The sequence below is a fragment of the Vombatus ursinus genome, unplaced genomic scaffold, assembly GCF_900497805.2.
Source record: "Vombatus ursinus unplaced genomic scaffold, bare-nosed wombat genome assembly UNPS02014770.1, whole genome shotgun sequence".
NCBI lineage: Eukaryota > Metazoa > Chordata > Mammalia > Diprotodontia > Vombatidae > Vombatus > Vombatus ursinus.
In genome coordinates this window covers 27,735,543-27,760,914 of record NW_020954548.1, presented here as the reverse complement: position 1 = coordinate 27,760,914, position 25,372 = coordinate 27,735,543, and the positions used below count along the sequence as shown (strand labels likewise).

The following is a 25,372-nucleotide window of genomic DNA, read 5'->3' as shown; positions in this document are numbered from 1 at the left end:
ATCATCATCATCATCATCTCTCACAGCCTGTTTCCTCATCTTGGGAATAATAACTGTAATCCCTCAGGATTATTAATGCACATAAAATATTTTATAATCTTAAAAGGGTATAGAAATTTCTACCATCATCACCCTCACCATCATCATCATCATCATCATCATTTGCACCATAGTTGAGCAGAAGCTCATCTTATCCTAAGATGCTTCTTATTGACTAGCCTGAATACTACCATGGTCCTACCATCTTAATAGCACCTAAAAACATTCTTTTGGGCCTCCCCTCCTCCCCTCCCTTGCTGGTAATTTTTCACCATTATGGATGGCTTTCCATGTGATGACTAACCCTGCTCTGAACAGCCAACATGAAAACATTCTATCCAACAGCCTTGGGCCCATATGCTGAGCACAGATGGCAGCAGCACTGTCTTCACAGTTGCAGCTGCCCAGAAGCCAGAGTGAAGAGGAAGAAGCTAAGAAGAAAAAAAAATAAAAACCAAGGAACACAAGGGAAGAGGAGAAAAAATGAGCAATCATGAGCAAAAAATGAAAAAAAAAACTCACTATTCTCAATCAGTGAGCCTAGTGGATAAAAAGTAAATGCTTTTATTATTCATTTCTCAGCAACTAGTCATTCTGTAAAGCATGAATCCTTATAGCAAGGGAATGCCTTGAAGGGACACGTCTTACCTTGGATAAAATAATAAAGGAAATAATCTGATATTTGTGGTTGTAGTTGTTGTTGTGTCTGACTCTTCACAACACCTTTTTGAGGTTTTCCTGGCAAAGATACCAGAGTGGTTTGCCGTTTCCTTCCCCAGCTCATTTTACCGAGGATGAAACTGAGGCAGACAGGGTCAAGTGACACACCTAGGATCACACAGCTTGTAAGTGTCTAGGCCAGATTTGAACTCAAGAAGATGAGTCTTCCTGACTGCAAGTCAAGCGCTCTATGTACTATGGTGCCACCTAGCGGCCCAATAGCACCTTAAAGCTTATAAAGTACTTTTACTCTAGGCGGTAGATATTCATTTTTACTTTACAGCTTTTACCACACAACATGAGTCCAAGGGATAAGAGATTCAAAGAGAATATGGACTCTGTCCCTCCCAGCTGGACTTCCAGCTGCAGGAAATTCCTGTAGATTCAGGAGAGCTTAATAATATTGAGCCAGCCCCAAGTATCCTATCATGACATTTTTGCTTGCATGCGACCTGGTGTTGCTACTTCTACCACTACCTTCTCCCAACAGGACTTCCAGTTTCCTCCCTGGGGCCATGTTGATTGGTGGGAGCTTATTACTTCTAGATGGCCTCAGTCACTTGACCATGCCATCTTCCTGCCTTGCCATTCTAACTGACTGCTGCCTTGCTGTCTACTGCTTGCTCTGGGCACAGTAGTCAAATCAACCCTACCACTGCTGTTGGAAAGGGCTTGGCAATAACTTTTCTATGGATCTACCCAACATTCTTGTGACTTCATTATCTGCTGGAGACCACCCCACCACCCAGATGTGTTGTCTCCCCATATTAGTATATAAGCTCCTTGAGGGTAATGATTATTTCTCTTTTGTATTTATACCCCTGGTATCTGGCATATAGTAAGTGCTTAATTGATGCTCATTTGTTTCTTCATTTTTATCTATTTTTAAGTCTATGAATAAAGGTATGTGAATTCTGTTCAGGCATACTCTATACCAGGAGTGGGGAACCTGCAGCCTCAATGCCACATGTGGTCCTCTAGGTCCTCAAGTGTGGCCCTCTGACTGAATTCAAACTTCACAGAACAACTCCCCTTAATAAAAGGATTTGTTCTGTAAAACTTCGACTAAGTCAAAAGGCAGCACCCAAGGACCTAGAAGGCCACATGTGGCCTTGAGGCCACAGATTCTCCACCCCTGCTCTACATTGTTCATAAATTTATTTTTTAGTTAACTGAATAATATGTCACTTTTCTGAAATTTTTCCATTCCTTGTAGTTTAGTAGAAAGAGTACTGGCACAGGAGTCAGGGACTCTGGTGCAAATCCTACTTCAAATACTTACCAAATGGCCTTAGGCAAGTCATAACCTCTCTGGACCTTAGTATGTCCATATGTAAAATGAGGGGGTTGAACTAGATGACCTCTGAGGATCCCCTCCAATTCTAGATCTATGAATAAATGAATGGAAAAAAAGCATTTATTAGGTGCTATGCTAAACACTAAATAAATATAATATATATAAAAATAAGCACAAAGCACTATGCTAAGTGTTGAGGATAAAAATAGAAAAAATAAGACAGCCCCTATAGGCAGCTAGGTGGCACTAGCTAGTGCTGGGCCTGGAGTCAGGAAGACTCATCTCACTGAGTTCAAATCTGGCCTTAGACACTTACTACCCTGGGCAAGTCACTTAACCCTGTTTGTCTTAGTTCCTCATCTGTAAAATGAGGGGAGAAGAAAATGGCAAACCACTCCAGTATCTTTGCCAAGAAAACCCCAATGGGGTCATAAAGAGTCAGACATGACTGAAATGACTGAATAAGACAGCCCTTGCTCTCAAGGGGTTCACCTTCTAATGGGGGAAATAACATATAGGGAAGATTTTAGCTTCAAATCAGATGAAAGAGTCCTAGAGTCCTTAGGGTATCATGGCAAAGCAGGTCTTTGCCAAAGAGATCCCGCTTTACTGTGATTCCCACTAATAAAATCATATCAGATTTTGGTGATGAATCATTTGACAATGCCAAGGACTTTGGCAAAAATAAACATCTTTTCTGGGTCTTCAGTGGCTGTGACAGTAGTCCCTGCAGTAGCGTTGCCAGACTGCATTGCTTCCCAAGGTGATGACTGCAGGCACTGGCATTTCCAAGGTTTCTGGGTTCAGCATCCCAAGCTGCCTCCATCAGGATCTGAAGTGAGATGGTGGCAAAGATGGTGATGATAGTTGGATTTCGCTGATACATGCTGCCTCCTGTCTCTCCCCCATGTGCCTCACTGCCTCAGCTAGGCTGGCTTGCCTGTTCTGTGTGTGGCAGTTAGTGAAGAGGTCCATCCCTAGATAATGATAGCCAGTTGAATGGACAATTTAGTTGATAATACTATGATTCTACAAATTTAAACTTCAACCACAACTCACCTAGAGGAAGTGGAGTTTTCTGACATGTCTAAAAAGAACAGTGTGATTGTGGTAGTAAAGAACATTAGGATTTGGAGCCTAAACATCTGGCTCTGGCACTTAACTTACTACAGGGTTTTAGACAATTCATTTAATTTCTGTGGGAGGAAATTTCCTTATCTACAGGAGTTGGATTACATTTTTCTTTCAACTCTAAATCCTATGATCATGTGAAGTGGGTTGGAGGTATAGATAGAAGAGAGAATTTTAGGTGGAAGCAATGGTCTGAGAAAAGGCATTGAAATATGAATTATCAAGTATTTATAGGGTATCAGTGAAGAAACCAGCCTGATCAGAGTAGAGAAAGTGAGTTATAAAATAACAAAATAAAGTGAGTTATAAAATAAGGGTCACTTAACCCTGTTTGCCTCAGTTTCCTCATTTGTAAAATGAGCTGGAGTAGGAAATGGCAAATCATTCTAGTATCTCTGCCGAGAAAACTCCAAATGGGGTTGGACAGGACTGAAAAATGACTGGGCATGAACACGATGACACATACTTGTACATGTTTTTACACTTCTTGGTCCTACTCACCTTATAGGCAAGTGAATATCTAGAAAATCTCTACTTCAACTGCTTAACCTTGAATAGACCACATATGTTGGCTCAATTTAAATTCACATCTCGAACATCTTTACATCTCCGATGTTTTTCATTCTCTAACACTTCTACATGACATCTGTCATTCTCGCAGCAGTGTAGATTTTAAAAGTCTACATTTTATGTTAGAGGATCTCCAAAGCCCCTTCCAGCTCTAATGTTGCAGAACCTTGATACCATTTTATGAGCTCACTATTGCTAGTGAATTAGGGGCCTTGTAAATCACTCATCTCAGGATAGAATTTCATAATTTAAAGATGGAAAAGGTCATGGAGATCATCAAATCAAACCTGCTCATTTTATAGAGAAGGAAACCAAAATCCTGAGAAGAAGTGACTTATCTAAGGTCACACAGAAAACAACAGTGTTGGGACCTGAAACCATGACTTCCAGCATTCTGTCTTTCCACCTAACCATAGGGACTATTCAAATGTAGCTTTTTAAAAACCCTGTGCAATTCCAACAATTTTTCTATATGTAAAATCTGCACAGTCAGTCATTCAATCAACTGCTATTTATTACTGCTATGTTCCAGGCACTGTGCTAAGCACTGGGAATATAAAGAAGGGCAAAAACTAGTCCCTGCTCTTAAGGAGCTCAGAGTAGGTAGGTAGGTGGCACAGTGGTTGGAGAGCCAAGCCTGAAGATGGGAAAATGTGAGTTCAAACTAGCCTCAGACTCTTCCTGGCTGTGTGACCCTGGGCAAGTCACTTAACCCCTTTCTTCCTCAGTTTCCTCAACTATAAAATGAGGATAATAACAGCTCCTGCCTTATGGAGTTGTTGTGAGGATCATCTGAGATAATACTGTAAAGCTTTTAGCACAGTGATTGGTACATACATGGATACTTCAAAGGTCAACTTTATATGATGGAACATAGCTGTGAAATGCTAGAGGCTAAGGGCAGCACAGTTCAAATGCTTATGTCTGAGAAAGACTGGTTCTTTTTCTCAAGAAAGGTATTTGTAGTCCTGGAGGCTAAGAGGCAGAGCTATATTATTACATTTTTCTTGGTATGATTCACCACACATCATTAAATTAACCTCAACCCATTATTGATTTTCCCTTAAGTATCAGTTTCTTCACCTGAAAATGGGAATAATAACACTTGCATTATCTACTTCACAGGGCTGTAAGAAAGCTTTTTTTGTTAAGTGCCCTACAAACATTAGTTATAATCAGTAATAAAAGTAATATTTTAAAATTAGTCTATATGTTGTGCTTGGTCACTTATTTGGGGAGAAGGAAGGAGGCCAAGGTGTCTTTGATATAAGGAGTTAAAGAGAAACACATGCCACATCTGGATTTGTAACTGAGAAATGGTCCCATTTCTAACGTGAAGTGTAACAGCTGGCACAATGGCCCAAAGGAACATTGGAGTGACAGAAATTTCATGCTCTTCAAGAGAGAGCAAGGACCTAGATTTGTGGCAGGGCCTGAAGGTAGTAGGGAGAGGCCAGGTGACACTTGCATGGAGAGACAGACACTTGTGGTTTGGGGTGTATGGGGTAATTCCATTCACTCTTAGGAAATACTCATTAGTAATTAATAATAATAATAATAATAGCTAACATTCATATAGTGCTTACTATGTTTAGGCACTGTGCTAAGTGCTTTATGATTATTATCTTATTTTAATCTTCACAATAAACCTATGAGGTGGGTGCTATTATTATCCCTATTTTAAAGATGAGGAAACAGACAAACAAAAGTTAAGTGATTTGCCCAGAATTACCCAGCTCATATAAGTGTCTGAGGATAGATTTGGACTTAGGTTTCACAGACTCTAGGTCTGCTGTTTTATTTACTGTGCCACCTAGCTGCAGGTCAGAGTCATTGTTTTATGAATAATTGTTGACTAATGTGACCAACCTGTGGACTGAGGGACAGAAGATGAAGATGGTCTCTGTATGAGACCAGAGCCTGAGCCTACTGGGACCCAGGATTCCTCATGACTGAAGTCTATAGAGATTATGCTAAGCCTCATGTGACTGCCTTTTCCCATTGACCCTTTAAGACTTGCCGGAATTTTGCAAAATTGACTGATTTTGCAGTATCACCACTCTGATGGAGATATTAATGGAAAGTCAAATAACCAGTAGGTATGCAGCAGAGACAGAGGAAGGGAGAAGCATTTATGAGATTCAGATCAGTGGTCTCCAAACTTTTGACTGTATAATCTTATCAATAAAACATTTTTGAGTATGCATTCCAAATATGTGTATATTTACTTATTTGAAAAGAATGAGATAAGGATGAAGTAACATTTGACTCTAGAGTCAGTAGAGAACCACTATAATTTATTGAGCAGGAGAGGTCATGGTCAGACCATATGTTAGGAAAATCACTCTGGCAGCTGATTTGAGGTGGATAGACTGGAGACAGGGAAACCAATTCGGAGGATAGGTAAGAGATGATAGAGGCCTGAATTTGTTTTGGGGGGAGGGTAGATGAAAGCTTTCTTGGAGGTAGAAATGACATGATTTGGTAACTGATTGGATATATAGAGTGAAGGAGAGTGAGGTGAGGATGGCATTGAAGTTATTAACTGGAAAGATGATGGTATCTTCAACAGAAATAGGTAGGTTTGGAAGAGAGGCAGGGTTTAGGGAAAACAGTGCAATGAGACAGGCAACTCATATCACAATCCCTCTATGCCTATGTATTCTGGGAAACTGTCTCACTCAAAATGAAAAGTGGGTGTGTGTGCATGGTTCTTCCTTATTGGTCATTGCTGCAAGCATAGTGTCCTCCAAGGAGTGCCTGCTACAGCACCCCAGGTGATTTGAGGGTGAGGGCAGGTATGGGGTGGGGTGAACAGCAATTTTTTCATTAGGACCTTGAAGCTGTTACTGTGGGTTACAGGATCTCAGTTACCTGAGATCTGCCCTGAAGAGCCAATGATTGACTCAGAGGTTTTGGATTTGCGGGAGCGGATCAAAATTCCCAAAGCAGAGGGAGAAGGCAGAGTGGGGGAGTATCAGGGATTTAGGGTAGCTATGAGGTGTGGTGGTGTTGGAGACAAGCCCTATAAGTGGCTAGAGCTAAGGATGGGAGGATGAAATACATCTCCCACCCCTGAATGATTGACCACACATTCACCAGCAGGAATAAAACCACAACCACAAGCTCTTCACTGGTCTAGAGAACCATGAGAATCTGAAGATGGAGAATTTGCTTTCTGCTCTTGTCTTTTCTTGGTCATGTGAGCAGCCAGAGGCAGTCCTCTTGGTTATAACTGAGCAGAGGAATGAAGAATGCTCATCCATTTGCCCCCCACCCCATCCCCCAGAGCATATATTAGATTCGAAGACCTGCCTTCTAGTCCCAGTTTTGTCTCTTACCTATTTGACTTTGGGTCAATGACTTCACCTGCCTGAGTCACAGGCTAAAGGTAATTTTCCTTGGCAAAGAAAAATAGCAGTAAAATTAGAATTGACCAGATCTTCCCTCTTTCTGTTATCATCACATTTACCCTAATAGTCCTGACTAACTCTTTTTTGGGCCCTCTTCTTTTTCCTCATAGAATTACCCTCCCTTTTTTGTCCCTGGCTTTCCTTGCCAGGCAGCTCATCCTGAACTTTAACACTCAACACTATTTTTACAGAATCATGTCACACTTCAATATTTTTACTTGCCTTGCTCCCATCTTTTATAGCAGCCCTCTAAAGTCAGAGTTGGTCAATGATTCTTTCAGTATATACATGCAGGTCTCTCTAGAGAAAACTCCTTTTCTTCCTCCTCTGAACTGCTTCTTTTTAGAATTTCAGAATTTCATTCTTGAGAGCTCTTCCATTCATCCTAGGCTGATTTTATTTCCCCTGTAGAATTTTAAGCCATGGGATCCTACCTATCCCTATGGTGAATTCTTTGAAATCTATTCTCCTAAAATCTGGAGCACATATCAGACTACATCTATTTTATTAATCCTGGAGGAAACCTGGTGGTGCAGTAGATAGAGTGCTGGGCCTGGAGTCAGAAAGACCTGGGTTCAAACTTGGTCTCAGACACTGACCAGTTATGTGAGGCTGGGCAAGTTACTTAATCTCTCCAAGATTTAGTCTCTTTGACTGTAAAATGGAAATTATAATAGCACCTACCTCCCAGGATTGTTGTGAGGATCAAATGAGATATTTGTAAAGTGCTTACTACAGTGCCTAGCACATAGTAGGTACATAATAAATGTTTGTTTCCTTACTTTCTTATCACAAATTATAAGACATGTTAAACCCTCATCTATAAAGGTTGTAATAATTTCTACCTTAGCCACCAGTAGTAACTTTAGCAACTAACCTAGTTAATGAGAATCAAATCCAGAACAGATATCAACAAGTAAATAAGTATTTATCAAGTCCTACTATGTGCCAGTCACCATGCTAAGTGCTGGGGATACAAAGGCACAAATAATCCCTGCTCTCAAGAGGCTCACAATCTAACAAGGGAGACAATAGGTGAACAACTTCATATTCATGAGACATAAACAAGACAAACTGGAGATAATCTCTGGGGAAGCAAATTCCTCTCATTTATTTCTCTCTCTTCTGAAGCATCAAATCATCATGAAGGCAAGTCAAGGAATTAATCACTGTTCTGTTTGGTACAGAGACAGAGAGTTCCCAAAGATGTGTAGATAGCTGAACTTTTTCATTACAACTATATTATGGCCACACATGTTGGTTATCTGTTCCCCAAATGCATCAACTATTTCCTTTTTCGGTCCATAAAATGAAGTCTGAAGGAAAGAACAATAACAATCAAACATCAGCAGAAGACAATCATCGTTAAGTGATTTTCCTGCCATCTATTAAAATAATAGTTTTAATTTCACATGACAGAAATAATGAGATGGCAGATGGTAGAAAAACATCACCCATTCTGATGATAATGAATTATATGGGTTAAATGTAAATGCCATTGTTTTCATTCCTGTTAATTTCTGCAGAACAGCTAAACTCTGAGTAGTGAGAAAAACATATAAGCTACCTCAAAACACTGAGGCTACAGTGCAATGTTTTCAGGCCTGAAAATTCCATACCTAGGCTGCCATTAACACCCAAACACTCATCATCACTGACTGAGATCTAGAACTTAATAATGGCAGTTTAAAAAGCCATCCAGTAACCTCAGTTCACATCCTGGTCCGAGAACCTCCAAAGTTTTCAAAGATTCTCTTACCCTTTATTGAATTGTCCCATCTCTGGTAGAGAAGAACATACTCAGAGGTCATACTCAAGGAAAATGAGTGGTAAGGACTCCATTCACACCTAGTATGATGGGGGACTGAGACTGGCCAATGAGAGCCCAGTTCTTATGAGCACAAGCAGTATGCGCTGACAAAATCCCTATTGGACACCAGAGCATGCATGGATGTTGCTCTTTGTCTTCTTATCTCTTGAAGAGGAGATTTTTGATGGTTGCTGAGCTAGAACTGGCAATGCTCACAAAAGGCACTAAGCAGGGGATTCAGTCCCTCTTTGCTTCTCGGTTGTGTTCAAGTAAGGAGTGTAAAAAGCCTTCAAGTGGATAGTGAAGTCTTGGTTCTTTACCTCTCTAACCAAGCCATTGCCATGTGGTCTGTAAAGGGCATGGCCATACTGTCGCATCTCTCTTTGTTGTGTCTGTTTTTTCATGCTCAGAGGTGGAACATTGGACCAGGCTGGTGAACTTGGGAAGACTGGGAGAGTAAATTGGCAGAGGTCCAAGAACTATGTTCCATGCCAAAATTTCTAGAGAGCCACACCTAGTGAGGTGGGGCAAAGTCTAAAGCCACCTGCTTGATCTAGCACAGGAGTGGACTGAAGGCAACCAAGAGGAAGTGACAGTGATATAGAGACTCATCCATCATCTAAGCCAAATTCAGAAAGTGAACTTCGTGGGTCAAATGTTTTGTAAAAACTGATTTAAAGCTAAGGCCACTCTCCACAGAGACTAAGATAGTATATAGTACCCTAATGTATTAGAAGGAAGTGTTTGTATTTCTCTTTGCTCTTGCTATATCTTCTCAGTACATCTCCCCTTGTAAGTGGCATAGTAGATAGAGCTCTGGCACTGGAGTAAGGAAGACCTGAATTCAAATCTGGATTCAAACAATTTCTGGCTGTGTGACCCTAGGCAAGTCATAACCTCTGTTATCCCCAATTTCTTCAACTGTAAAATGGAGATAATAATAGCACCTACCTCTCAAGGTCTTTGTGAGGAACTGAGATAATATATGTAAAAGCTCCTAGTGCAGTGCCTGGAACGCAGCAGGTACATAAAAATGCTTATTCCCTTCCCTCCTATACCCTTAAGTGGTTAAACGGTGTAGGTGATACTAATCACTGGTGGTTAATATTGGGGAGGACACACCAGAATGGAGTCTCAAACATTGGAGAGTCATCTCACCCCTCAGGAATACACTTAGAGTCCTGAGGAGGAGAGAGAGCCTTTCTCAGGGAAAAATTCACTTGTGAGAATGGACATTGGGATAAGGATCTTCAGAATTTATGAAAGATACCCAGTGTAGGGGAGGTCAGGTATTGAAGCTGACTTCACACTACCTTTGATGCTATTGCACCCAGGTTAGATTAATCCATTTTGTTGACAGAGTAACAGGTGTCACATGATAGTGGTGGTGGAGGGAGTAGGAGAAGTGAATATCAAAGTAAAGTTCTGAGTTCCCCCTAATTCTTCTCAGTGCTTCTGTAGGTGGCTTTGATTGCTATACCTTAGGAAAAAGGACTTCATGTCAGACAGTCAATAAAAATTTATTCAGTGCCTGCTATGCTCCAGGCATTGATGTGCTAAGTGCTGGGAACACGTTATTTCTCTCAGATACCTCATCTAGCCTGTGATCAGACCCTGTGTAGCTCAGCACACAGTAGGCATCTAAGAGTGGATCTGAGTAGTGATAAGTCCTGCAGTTTCAGCCCCCTAACTGCATATTTGACCTCTGTACCTAACCTTAATCTGTGATGTTGGGTAAGACTATCTATGAAAGGTTTTTCAGGACATTGTCCTCGTCTGCTCCAGCAACTACTGTGATCATTCCTTTGGGTTGTTAAATGAATAAAATGAATTAGGTTGAAATGTAGTAAATACATAAAAATGTAGGAATTATTTATTATTGGAACATGGGGTTACTGATGATATAAATCACAGATGAGAAATCATTAGAACTTGAAGGGACTTGGGGATTACTTATCACCCCTCCCCCATCATGTGAGATAATTCAGGCTAGAGAGCTAATGTGGCTTGATGGTTTCAATGATTCCAATGAGCAAAAGGCCATCTTTTTTAATACCAGCATCCCCCCAGTGATTCTACATTTCTGTGAATTATAAAACATCACCATCTCAGAAATATCACATTTGCAGGCGACCCTAAGGGCAATGGAAATATGCATCGTGGGTGTAAGCAGACTGTATCATTTTATCAACAGTGACTGGAATGCAAGAAGTGGCACAAAATACATTATCAAGGACACATACAATGGGAAAAGGAGGAAGATCAGTCACGGAGGAACAATAAGTGATAACAAATGGCCAGGCTGAAGGCTTTGTATATATGCACCCTTGCAAAAGGACAAGAGGAAACCCTATGGCACATTGAACAGGATCTCTGTAATAAAAATCATAGCTGACATTTAAGGTTTGCAAATTGCTTTACACACATCATCTCATTTGAGGCCTCATAGAAGGACAAAGCCCAGAGTTATTTAGGACAGGAAGAGATAGAGGGACTGTGATCTGCATTGGTAGAAGGTATGCCGAAAGCTAACAGGTACATCAACATGTCCAAATAAGTGGTTGGAAGGCTAATATTTGTGTTTCCTGGGATTCCCAGCACATTTCCCACATTTCTTATTTTCCACTATTGGCAGAGGAAAAATACCTAAAATCCTATTTAACATGAGAGCAAAGCAAAATTATGATTGCTGATCTAAAACAGTTTTTCATCTTGCAAGTTTTGTTTAAAAAACGACAACTCCATTGATAGAGAACTTGCATTCAGATGGCTGAATAAGTGGTGATATAGGATTGTGATGGAATACTATTATGCTATAAGAAATGATGAAAGGTATAGCTTCAGAAACACCTGGAAGATCTATATGAATTGCAGAGAGAAGAGAGCAGAACCAGGAGATCTTTGTATACAGTAACAGCAATATTGTAACAATGATCAGCTGTGAAAGACTTAGCTGCTCTGATCAATACAAAGATCCAAGAAAATTCTGAGGAATTCGTGATGAAAAATACTACCCACCTCCAGAGAGAGAACTAATAAACTATGAGTGCAAATTGAAGTATAATTTTTTACTTTTTAATTTTTCTTGCTTTTTTGTTGCAACATGGCTAATGTGGAAATATGTTTCGCATGATTTCAAATGTATAATTGATATTATATTGCTTGCCTTCTCAATGAGGTGGAGAGGGGCCAGAGAGAATTTGGAACTCAAAATTAAAAACAAAAAGAACTTGCATTCAGAAAAGATAATGTTTGGGGCATGCTGTGTTTCCTTTTAAATTCATAGATTTTGCTAAAAATCATTTGAAGCAATCAATCATACCTATGATGAGAACAAAAAAAGACTATAAAAGATGATGAGTAAGTAACTCAATCAACAAACATTTTTAAAGTACCTCCATGGGTGGATGTAAAGACATAGTGTCTTACTTACAATCTAGGAGGGACAAAAAACAGAAACCCATAACTGTAATACATTATATAATATGTAAAAAGTTCATTAGATAGGGAACAAAGTGCTTTCCCACTGATTGAAAAATGGGTGGACAAATTATGACATATGAATGTAATGGAATATTATTGTACTTTAAAAAATGATGAATATGAAGAATTTAGAGAAACATGATATTTGTATGATCTAACACTGGGTTCTTAGAACCAGAAGAATAATATACACAACAATTACAATCATGTAAATGAAAACAACACTAAAAAGCAACCAAACCTGTATTAATTGCAATGACCAATCAATCCTAGAGACAGACAATGTAAGACTCTTGGAGAGAAGTGGGGGACTTCGGGTACAGAATGTTGCAAATACTGGCAGGCACAATCATTTTATCATTGGTTTTACTTGTTTTTTATTTGTTATGAGAGGGGCTTACGGGAAAGAAAAATGTATTAAGAAAGGGTTATGACATAGAAAACAAAAGCCATCATTAAAACTTATTTTTTTTAATACATTAGAGTTACAAAACAAAGTAACATGTGAGATCCAAGGAGAAAGGGAATTAACAATTAGGAGAATCAGGGAAGAATTTATACAAGGAATGGTATTTGAATTGGGTTTTTGAAGAGGAGTAAGAATTCAGCATAAAGAACAGCAGGAGCAAGGTGTGAGATAGGCAAATAACACTGGGGTAGTTCAGTTTAGTTAGAGCACTGGGTATATGGATGGGATAAATCAATGCGAAATCTCAAATGCTTGGCTGGTACAGAATTGTGGAAGTCTCTGAATGCTAAACAGAGAAGTATGAACTTTTCTTCTGAGGTAACAAGAAGTCACTAAAGATTTTTTACCAGCAGAGTGACATCATGCCAGCAGCTAATCTCCCAACAACTGATTCTGACTCAGGTTAATGCCCATCACAATGACTCTTAGGAATTCTTTATCCTCCAAGTGGAGCTTACTTTTCATTTATCTCTACTGGACATGAGCATAATTGTTTAAGATATCCTGAATACTTGGGTACCCACCAAATGAGATATGATCTCACCTTGGTCAATTCTTGATTTAACTCAAAGATCTGAAAAGTGTTCAAGAGAAAAAAATAGACATGACATAATCATGGAAAGGACCATGAGGGTTTCCCCCCGTTATTTATTTCAACACTGTAATTAAAGAACAAGATGGAAGAAACTTTTCTTTAATCCAAAATATTTTTTCTGTGTTAATTCAAATGTAGATTCAAGTTAGAAGAATGTAAAATGAATTTCTTTAAGTGGTCTGGTTTCTTCCAAACAGTCTAGGTTCCCTCTCTTAAAAATATTAATAGCTTTTGTTTTTATATTGCCTTAATTTCCAACTACATCTTTCCCAAACCCAGAGACCATTGCTTATAATGAAGATTAAGAGGACTACAAAAAGCAGTTCAGCAAACTAACAAATATAAGAACTGAGTCTGACAATATAAGTACTATTTCACATCTGCAGTCCCCCACAGCTGCAAAGAAGGGAGAAAGGGAAGATACATTTTCTTCTTTCTTCTTCAGGACCAGGCTTAGTCATTATATATTATCCAACGTTCAGTTTCAGCGTTTTTTCCTTTCCATTTACATTATTGCAGGAACAGTGTATAATATTTTCCTGATTGTGCTTTCTTCACTCTGCAACAGTTCACATAAGATTTCCCCTGCTTCTCTGTTTTTTTCATATTAATCATTTCTTATGGCACTGTAACATTCCATTACATTTATGTTATGCAGCTAGTTCCCAAGTGATGGACTTCGATTTGTTTCCAGTTCTCTGCTTTTAGAAACATCTTGTAACATGTAAGGTCTTTCTGTTGTTGTTCTCCTTGGAGTATACATCTAGCATTGCAATTTCTGGTTCAAAGGGTATGGACCATCCCAGCGTCTAATACAGATGAAATTTTATGAAACATGCTACTTTCCTTTTCACTTAACCCAATCTAAAAGAAACAGCTTTACCGACACTGGGCTCAATCCAGTCCCTTTATTCATTCACTCATTCATACAACATTTATCAAATGCTTATTATGCGTACAACATTGTGTCAAGCCCTGAGGAAGACACAGAGTTTAGGTAAGAGATGGTCCCTGCTGTCATGGAGCAAGCGGTATGCTAACAGATACAACTAGCACTTCTCTATCTCTTTCCTGTTCTCTGAACTCCTGATAGTCCCTACCCAGGAGCCATTAGTCAAATATTCTAAAATCAAGATGATGAGAATCTTAGGTCATATTCATGTGACCACTTCATTCCCTTGCCATGAGCAGTCTTTGTGTTAAATGAGGTATTTCGGAGGACGGGCTCCTCTCTTGTCCATACCTATCACACATGGCCTACATACTGATCATCCCATTATAAATAAATGATCTTTTGGTTCCTAAAGAAAAGTCAGTGGCCCCTTCTATTACTTTCCTATCCATGCCTTGCTTTTCAGAGATTGTACACACATGGTCAGCAGGACACAGGTGCTGCAGTATCTAGTGTAGTGCCATAAATACTAGAAGCCGGAAAGCACAGGACAGCCTGCTCACCAATGAGGCATGACTTTTCCCTCTTAAAAATGATTCAGAACAGGCGCTTTTCAAATATAGAGGTTTTAGAGTTATCATTTCTGCTCAAACCTTTCCAAGTTAGGATGAGTAAATATACACAATGGAAAACAGATTTAGCCATACTACATGTGAACTTAACAAATCGAAAGCAGGGGAGAAAAAAAGAATCTCATAACTCACAAGCGCTAAGCAAAGAGAGTCCTGGAGTCAGTCAGTCAACAAGCATTTAATAAACACTTATTATGTGCCAGGCACTGCGCAAAGCACTAATTGGATAATAAGATCTAGAGAGGAAGGGAACCTTGCAAATCACACAGTCCAGTTTATGTATAGGGAAACTGAGGTCCAGAGGCGTCTAGGGACTTCCTCTGATCATACAAACAGGAAGTGGCTGAGCTGGGTTCAGAACACAGGAATGCTCACCTCAGACCTGGTAGGATGCTTCCCATTACTCCCCAGGGCTGCCCAGAACACCACTTCTTGGTTTCCAAATGAAGACTTGTTAAGGTTGGATTTCCATGCTAGTTATTCCATTTAGTGATTGAGGAAAGGGACTTGAAAGACCACATTTTGTTAGCAGAGTTTTTTCTTTTACATTATATATCTTACCTTTTAGGAATCTGTTATTTCTTCCATTTCACACTCTTCCACCCTCCACCCAATTCCTCAAAAGCTTGCATGAGATATATTTACATTTTTAATTAGAACAAATTAAACTGATTTTGATTTTGAGGACAACAGGGTAGGACTTGATCTTTAAGGTCCCAATTCTAATGATATTATTATTATTATTATTTTTGCCTTTTTTGATGAGGTGATTGGGGGTTAAGTGACTTGCCCAGGGTCATATAGCTAGTAAGTGTTAAGTGTCTGAGGCTGGATTTGAACTCAGGTCCTCCTGACTCCAAGGCCAGAGCTCTATTCACTATGCCACTGAGCTGCCCCATATAATGATATTATTACAACTACACATTTCCTTTCAACCCAGGCAAACTTAGAGACACAATTAACAATATTTCCTTTCTCAATGGTGCTATCAAGTAAACAGCACTTATTAAATGTCTACTATGGGCCAAGCATTATACTAGACCCTGGGTATACAAAGACAAAAATGAAAACTTACACTCTCGAGGGTCTTACATTCTATCAAAGAAGACAAGATAAACATACAAATAGAAAATAAATTCAAGGTAATTTAGGATGGAAGGCACTAAGAGTGGAGGGTTTGAAGAGGTATCAGGGAAGATCTCATAAAGGAAGAGGTTTGAGCTGAGCATGAGCAGACAGCCTATACTCTCCTAGTTAGCAATGTGTGTGTATGTCATATACACACATATGCATGTGTCAATGTCAATGATAGGGTATTTGGTAGCTATTTAATTATTTCTGAATACAAAAAAACAGCTTCAAATTTCAAGATGCATCTTTGCCCACCAAGAAACTGGTTTACATCTCAAAAATTCCTGTGTGAAAGTTCCATTCAAGGAAGTAGTTCACCTGTATGTTTGAGAGGTGGTAACCAAAGTGGGCCTCAGCTAAGTTAGACCAACAGCAATCAAGGTCCTCTGTCCCTTTGGCATAGTGGGACTGTATCCTACCATTAACCTATTTTTCTACTTATACCTTTCCTTAGTTGTTGATGCCTACCCTTCACCAACCCTCCAAGACACACTAAACTGAAAATGAGCTGCCTAAGAAGACTTCTGTCTTCAATTGTGTTTTCTTCTTTGTTTTCTTTCTATTTGTCTTTGACAAACTAAACCTTCCACTTGTGTCCTTTTTCTCATCCCTTACCATCTCCTTCTGGCCCTTGTTCCAATTATCCTCTCTCTTACATCTTCAATTACTTTCTTCTTCTCTGGTTCACTCTCTTTCTATCTCTCTCTCTCTCACGCACACACACACAAACACACATACACACACGCGCGCCTAGGTCTCTCTAATTCTAAGGAGACCTTCACTTAAGAGACTTTTCACGTGAAAAGGAATGGTCTATTTTAAAGTTCTCATCTTTATTGACCTTTCTGCAGCATTTGATACCGTGGCCATTACTTCACTTGGAACATTCATCCTGGGACTTCATGACACCACATTTTGTTGGTCTTCCTATCTCTTTTACGGCTTTTTCCCTATATCCACTAACTCTTCTTCATTCCAGTTCCCTAAATGTATTTATTCCCTAAGGCTCCATCCTTGGTTTTCTCTCTCACAACCTCTCAGTGATTTCATTAATTGCCATGGCTTCAAAAATCACCTAAATTGCTAGATCCAGCCCTGATTTCTTTCCCAAGTTTCTGACTCTACATTTCCACCAACTGGTTGGACAGTTCTTCCCAGATGTCTCACTCCAAGCTCAGTATGTACCAAACTAAACTCATCTTCCCCAGCTATCTCTTTTCCCAATTTTCCTATTTCTATTTTCCTATTTCCTATTTCTATTAATAGCAATAACATATTTATAATAATCCAGGCTCAAAACCTTTGAGTTTCTTTGATACCTCTCTCTTCCTTAACCTCCCAACACAGAATTGATCATCAAATTCTCCCAATTCTACTCATTTAATGTCTCTTAAATCTATCCATCCTTTCTTTTCCATTCCCCAGTGCTACTACTGTATATCAGGCTCTTTATTAACTCTCACTTGGGTTATTATTATAATAGCCTCCTAACCGGTTTTCCACTATCAAGTTTCTCTAATATCCAATCCATCTTATGCACTTCTAGCCGTAGTTATCTTCCTAATGCATTGTTATGATCACATCACTCTACTTGTCACATCCCACTATTTGGTGAAAAAAAATTAAATGGATAATTGTGGTCTCTAACCAGGTGTTATCACCATTTTTCTGTTCATGAACCCCTTTGACAGTCTGGTGAATCCTATGGGTCCCTTCTCAGAATAAGTTTTTTAATTGAATAAAACAAAATACATAGGCTTACAAAGGAAATTAAGTATATTGAAATAGTTATAAAATATGTGTGTATGTATATAAAGATATACATATATGCACATGTATATGTATGTATGTATATATGAATATATCTATTTCTTTATCTACCTATCTAGTTTGCAAACACCAAGTTAATAATGCCAATTCTAAGCCAAGGTGAGTGGGAATTTGCCTCTCACAACTGTTCAGGGAGGCAACTGTAGGATCAGGACTGGGAATACAGATAGAACATGAGGCTATAGCATCAAAATCAGGGATTCTGCAGGAGCCCTTTCCTATTTTCCCCAGCAGTTCAAAATTGACAGGCCTTGACAAAATAAACAACTGACACTGAAAAGTTCTTTGGCACAAGGATTAACCATCTGAGAGACTGAGATAGTACAAGAAATTCTCTCCAGGGTTTGAATATTCTTGCTTCTTATAGTTTTTCTTCAACTGCGAACATTATATTAAGTTTATAGCATTTCATGTCAATATGCATTTCTTTTCTAAGTTATCTGTTTATATCTCCTGGTTTGGTGAATGTGTCAAATTCAAAGGAAACCCTTCTGTTCTGCTGTACAATTGTGGTATTAATTTGTCCTACATTCTTTAGGAGTTTTATTTTTTTTTGTTTCTGAGAAAAAATCATCTTACTTATAAATTTTCAGAATTCAAAGGTGCCCTTGGTACAATCTGCTAAAAGAAGGCACTTTTAATATAGAAGCCATTTTGAACTTTTAGATGGAAAATGAATGTATAAATGCAGAGAATTACTGGAATGACAGAATAACTAGAATGATACAATAGAGAAGCAGAAAAATAATGGACTCTATCCCTGAAACAGTGACATATACAATCTGAGATCATGTTAAGATTGCTCACAACATCCATGATAGTTTATTTGATTATGTTAAATAACTAAATACCACATGTCCTCCCCTCCCCACCCCCTATCTCAGCACAGGGATCAGTACAAAGTGGGTGAAAGTTCAATAAATTCTGGTGACTGAAAATATCTATCCTATTACATGTACTGTAATATACTACAAATAATTGCTCTGTAAATAATTGACTGACTATTCCATAAAGAAAAAGAATTGTTATCTTTGGAATAAGGACCTCTTAAGTAAAAGGTTCTCAACAATTTATTAAAATAGATGCCGAAGTTCTTTACACACTCTTTTAGAAGCATGGACGGTAATTAGAGCAATTCTCTGGCTTGGATGATGGCCAATATGACTCTTTCCTGCCCTTACCCTGTCAGCCATCTTAGAAATTTTTAAAGTCACATCACAAGTTTTCATTTTCAGTGGAGATGAGAATTTAGGGACAAAGCGGAGGGTGCTTTCTCTTCTCTCCTCAGAACCATCTCCCCAAAGGGGATAATTAGGTTGAAGGGAGCACGTCTATATTCCTGGGCAGGCTTGAGCAAGGCACATCATCTTTAGTAAAACCTCTAAATATCCTGATTTTAATATCTTGCTGAGTTCTCTGTTTAAATGTTGTCTTAAAATGGTTCATTTGGGAATGACTGAACAAATTATGATATGCAAATATTACAGAATATTAAGCCTCAAATAATGAAGAAAGAGGAGGTCTCTGAAACCTAGGAAGGCACATTAACTTACATAGAGCTAAGAAAACAGAACCAGGAGAGCAATATATACAATGACTACAATAATGCAAATGCAAATGAAGATAACATTAACAGACAATAGAATCTGAATTAAATGACCAATGTTGGCTCCAGAAGAATGATGTTAAAATATTCTTCTTGGCAGAGAGGTGAGGGGCTATAGAGGCGTGGAACAATTCCTGCTTGGTCAACTGAATTTGCACTTGCTGGTTTGGATGGTTTTGCTTGACTATTTTATAAAATTGTTACTTTTTAGAGAGAGGGAACTATGGAAGAGTTAATGGGAAATAATTGTAACATAAGGATATGGACCAGATCTGTGATTTAATTGGGATAGGGAGAACCTAGGCAAGGAAACTCCCTCCACCAATGCACCTTCTTTCCAATTTATAATTTTAGAGAGTTGCCTAGAGAACTGAGAGTAATTTGCCCAGGGACATGGCAAGGTATATGTCAGAGGTGGGACTTCAATACAAATCTTTCTAGGTATGAAGTTTGCTCTCTATTCATCTTACCATACTACTTGTAAATTTTGGTATAAAAACAAAAAAAATCATCATCAAAATATATTGTAAGGGAAGAGATGCTGGTCCTTTTTGAATAAAGTTTATTTTACTAGTAGTAAGACCTGTAAATTGTGTTGACTCAATGCCATGGGCAAGTTTCTGGTTACTAATATGATGACCGTTTACAAATAGCTAGTAAACAATACAAAAAGCAGCTAAATTCCCATTATTTGAGGTGGGAATAGTTTCTTCCTCCCTCAAGAAATGCTGAAGAATATATGGCATCCAGTTTATCCCAGTCACCAACTACCTATTGGTGTTACATAAAATAAGAGTAGAATGTGGCAAAAAGAACCCTATAAAGGGAGGGATAGCTAGAAATCAGCACTGCCCTACTTAGTTGATGGGCATACTAATGACCTTGAGGTATAAACATATACTGAAGCCAACCAATCCCCATTTATCAAGAAACTTTTGTGTTCAAAGAGTTTTGTTTGGTGTTAAATACCTTAAGAATTATCAAAGAGAGACTCATTTTTAATCAGTTTAGGTTTAGTGTTACATCAACATAGTTTACACAACATTTCCAAAATGTACCTTGTTCGTTCTCATTTCTATACTTTCTGTTTATGTTGGACAACTCCTTCTCCCCTTAACCCAGAAACCATTTCCCTCCCCCAGACCTCTCTCTGTCTCTCCAAATTATATAAATCCTTCAAGGCCCAGTTAAATTTCCCCTTCTCCAGAAAGCCTTTCCTAATTTCTCCCTCTTCATTCCTTGGACACTTACTGCCTGTATTACTCACTTGTCCAATGGAGCCTCGCATGACTACTTAATTTTTTGCATGTGGCTATTTTGCTTCAAGGTCAGGGATCACATTTTCAACCCTTTTATATGCCTCAACAGCACTCAATGCAATGCTATACACAAAGCAAGTGTTCAAGAAGCATGAGTTTCTTTCATCAATAAATTCAACTAATTTTGTTTTATTCATGGCAATGTAAATTGACAGCATAGTGTAGTCAATAGAGTTCTGGACTTGAATTCTGGGTTCAAATCCTGCCATGAACACCTACTAGCTGTGTGATCACGAATAAATCATCTAGTCTTGCTAATCCTTGGGCAATTCTCCAAACCTATTAAGGTACTGATGGATAAGGGTTTGTGTTGGTAAAAGCAGCTCCCATGCTAATAAGATCATGGGTCCTGGACAGGTTGACTGATCATTAATGATAATTCACTTTTCTATAGTGCTTTTAAGGTTTGCCAAGCGTCATCCTTAAAATGACTGTATGAGAAAAATAATCTCAGTTGTATTATCTCATTCTACAGATCATAGAGGTAAAAGGATATGTCCAGGGTCACAGTAAGTCCAAGGACCACAGAATCTCAGGGTTTTCATAGGATCAGTGACCTAAAGCTGGAATAGATCTCACAAGTCATCTAGTCCAATTTGCTAATTTTACAGTTGAGAAATCGATGCCAAGAAGATAAGGGACTAAGAGGATAGGTAAGCGCTATCAGTAGAATTTAAACACAGATCCTTTGATTCCAGGGTCAGTGCTCTTTCCACTGTACCCTGCTGCCTCCATATCTCTCCATTCTTTGCTAGAAAACGAGAGTTAAGTGACTTCTCCAATGAGGAAGACACAGCAGGACTACTCTACATGGACTGCACTTGACAAATTTCAATAACTGATCTACCTGTAAAAGTCACCATCACTTGCGTTTATCCAACGGGGGGGGGGGGGGGGAATTAACATCACATGTTTGTTTGTAATTATACCTACAGGTTCAGCAGCAAACCATTCCAGAACTCTCATGGTCTTAATTTTCATTAGATTTAGAGCTCTGAGGGAGCCCAAAGATAATTTAAATCTCACTCACCATCACCTTCCTCCCTCCATTTTAGGGATGTTGGAGGGTAGGAGGGAGGGAGGGAGGGAGAGAGAGACAGAGAGAGACAGAGACAGAGAGAGAAAGAGACAGAGGCAGAGAGAGAAAGAGAGATAGACAGACAGACAGAGACACACAGAGAGAGAGAGAGAGAGAGAGAGAGAAAGAGAGAGAGAGAGAGAGAGAGAAGAGAAGGATTCAAATTTTGGTTCCTGCACTCCAAATCCAGTGTCTCCTCCAAGTCAGCCAGACATTACAATAACATGGACAGAATAAGGCACGCTCCTGAGTTTCGGCCAGTTCAGCTGCTATGTAGACAAAAAGCACTTAGCAGAGCCACTGCTCAGGAACATTAAGTATGCCAAGTTTGTTTATGAATACCTTACTAACTGTCTTCTAGTTGTCTTTGCCCATTTCACACGCTGCCAGGCTTCTAATACCTTCCTGTTCTCCCCTGCCCACCATGGCCATCTCTCCCCACATCTTTCCTGCATTCTTAACCCGTGGAGCCTTCCATGTCTGCCTATCAAAACTTTCTTATTCTGTTTCTCATACTCTCAGTGCCTTCTTTTTGCTGGGCTAGTTACTAGGATAAACTAATGCATTGTAATATAGTTTATGCACTACAGACAGCCAGCGTGGCATCTTACAAATAGCAATAGACTTAAGAGTTCAAAGACCTGGGTTAAAATCCCAGCTCAGACCCTTTGGAGCAGCTTGACCCCAAACAGCAGTCAAGTAAAATAGGGATAATAATATACTACCCACCAGTGTTGTTTTTTTTAAATGAGAAAATGTGCTTTGTAAACATTAAAGCTCTATGGAAGTGTGAGTTATTTTTATTTGTAGCGTGGTATACTGGAGAGAAGACCAAACTAGAGGCAGGAGTCTTGACTACTAGTTTCAGTTCTTCCACAGGAGTCAGTGTGGGGCAGTGGAAAGAGCTCTGAACTTGAGTCATAGAAGCTGAGGTGTTTTCTCTTCTCAGCCTTGCCCATTACTATCTTTATGACCCTGAGCAACTCGGCTTCTCTGAGCTCAGTTTCCTTATAAGTAAAGTGAGAGGATTGGACTAGATGATCTCTAGGGTCCCTTCCAGCCTAGATCTATGATCCCATGACTGACTAGCATGGGGAACGTAAACAAGACACTAAACTCTTTGGGTCTTAGTTTCCTCATCTGTAACTAGGAGAGCTGCAGCAGAAAAGTGAATGCTAGAATTCTCCAGTTTTTAGCAAAGCATTTGATAAAATCTTTCATTCTATCTTTATGAAAAAAGGAGGAGAGATGTGAGCTACACAATAGCGTATGGATGCAGGATTGGTCAAATAGCTGGTTGGTTCAGAAAGGGATGAATGGATCTAAGAAGCAGTCATTCATTAATAATTCCATATCAACTCTTAAGGAAATTTATAGAGGAGTGCCACAGGAGTATGTCCACTGATTAACATTTTTATCAGTCTCTCAGCTAAAGTCAAAGACAAATCAAATTAGCAGACATCAAATTGTAAGAGTAGCCAGCACTTTGGATAAAGGAGTAAGGATTGAAAAAGATCTTGATCGGCTGGAACACTGGGCTAAATCTAATAAGATTAAATTCAATCAGGATAAATATAAAGTCTTAGACTTGTATTCAAATAGTCAATTTCATCTGAACAAGACAATGGGTGCCACACAGCAAAGTCATTGAAAAGCTGAGGCATGTCCAGCAGAGATCAGATTGGCTACTGAAAGGTCTCAAGGTCATGTCATGAGGATGGATAACCTTTTGATGAGGATGTTTTCTAGTAGTTTTTTGTTCAGCATTGGATTGGCCTTAGGGGTCCTTTCTATCTCTGTGATTTGGTGATTCTGTAACCAAAGTCTCTAAGATTTTAATGTGTCTAGAAAAGTAAGAAAGTAAAACGCTCCTCCCTTTCTGTTAGCAGCTGCATTTTCATAACCTTGTGGAAATGAAGCCTTAATTCAAAGGAGTGAAAGTGACAGTTGGAATTTCATTCTGAGGGGACAAAAAAGACTGGGGGTAGTAGCACGATACAGTAGAAAGAACACTGGATTTGGAATCAGAAAACCCAAGTTCAAGTCCCCCACTTTAACTGTTATTAATTTACCAGCCTTGGGCAAATCCTTTCACCTTTTGAGTCTGTTTCATTTGTGAAATGACAAGGTTGGGCCATGTGAACTCTAAGTCCTTTATAATTTAATATTTTTTGCCCCTATGCCTTTTCAGCATTCTTCAAGTTTTCTCTTTGAGAGCAACCACCTTTGGGAGAGCATTCCCAGAATCATTCTGTAACAGAGTGACAAATGACATCTTTGTTCAGGTGTTGCTAAAAGGCCCACTCTCCCAAGGTTGTTCTTGGAGGTGGAGGGTGGCTGTCTAGGGATCAGCAGGCCAGAGCACTTACCAGAATGAGACTGGAACCACAGCAAAGCACTGTTGTATCCCAAAGTAATTAAGATGGACTCTCTCCCCACTCGGCAGCATTCCGTATCTCCATTGACCAGGCACTTAAAGACACAGACACCATCAGCTGTAAAGGCGAAGGGGAGAAAGAGAGTACGAAAATACTTTTTTTTTTTGGACTGCTAGAAATATATCAGTTAAAAACTTTTCTACATTTTCATGCTAGTCAAATGAGGAAGATTTAATTCTCTTTCAATATGTCTTCACTTTGTCCCCCATTTCAGTCCCTTGCCTATAATGATCAAGGTGAGACATTTCTTCTGTGGCATATGCAAGTTGACAAATGCATAATAAAGTAGAAGAATATGAGTACATACATGTGTGATGATCACATGTAAGCGGATTTATGGGGAGACCCAGAGCAGTCTGTAGCCTGAGGCTTTGTCCTTCCTAAAAGGAAAGCACTGTGAAAAGGAAGGGAAATATGGATTGAGAGACACAAGACCTGGGTTTAAATCTAAGCTCTGCTATTTACTGCCTGTGTCACCTTAGGTAAGCAGCTTCAGTTCTCTGGTCTCGGTTTCCCTGTTTATTTATGAGGAATACCTCATTCACTTATAAAATGAAGGAAATAACTGGTATGCTGCTCCCTGTTCACAGAGTTAAAGTGCTTTGCAAACCTAAAAGCATCATAGATAGCCAAAAGGCCTCATTCTTACAACCTTGGAGCAAGTCAATATCCCTGAGCTTCAGGTTCTTCCTTTGTAAAATTTGTTGCACTAAATAATCTATCACTAGGGTTTCTTCCAGCCCTGTGACACCCCATAAACAATACATTCCCTAAGACAACACTCTCAACCATAAATAGTGGAGAAAATATTGCCCTAAGGCATACTATTAGAAAAGGTAGTGAGCTTATGGAGTAGGGAGAGAGGTTCCAGGAAAGAGTTAGTTGTGGGGCATTGAGTCTTATGTATATGGTGTCTCAT

At 39.2% G+C, this 25,372-nt stretch overlaps 1 protein-coding gene across 1 annotated transcript in view; it reads right to left on the bottom strand.

Moving 5' to 3' along the window:
• Window positions 1-25,372, bottom strand: part of LOC114043926 (histone-arginine methyltransferase CARM1-like) — a 243,762-nt gene that overhangs the window by 122,874 nt on the left and 95,516 nt on the right. The window contains exon 2 of the mRNA XM_027863178.1: window positions 24,385-24,510. Within this exon, the coding sequence (XP_027718979.1) occupies window positions 24,385-24,510 (126 nt within the window). The remainder of the gene's footprint in view (window positions 1-24,384; window positions 24,511-25,372) is intronic.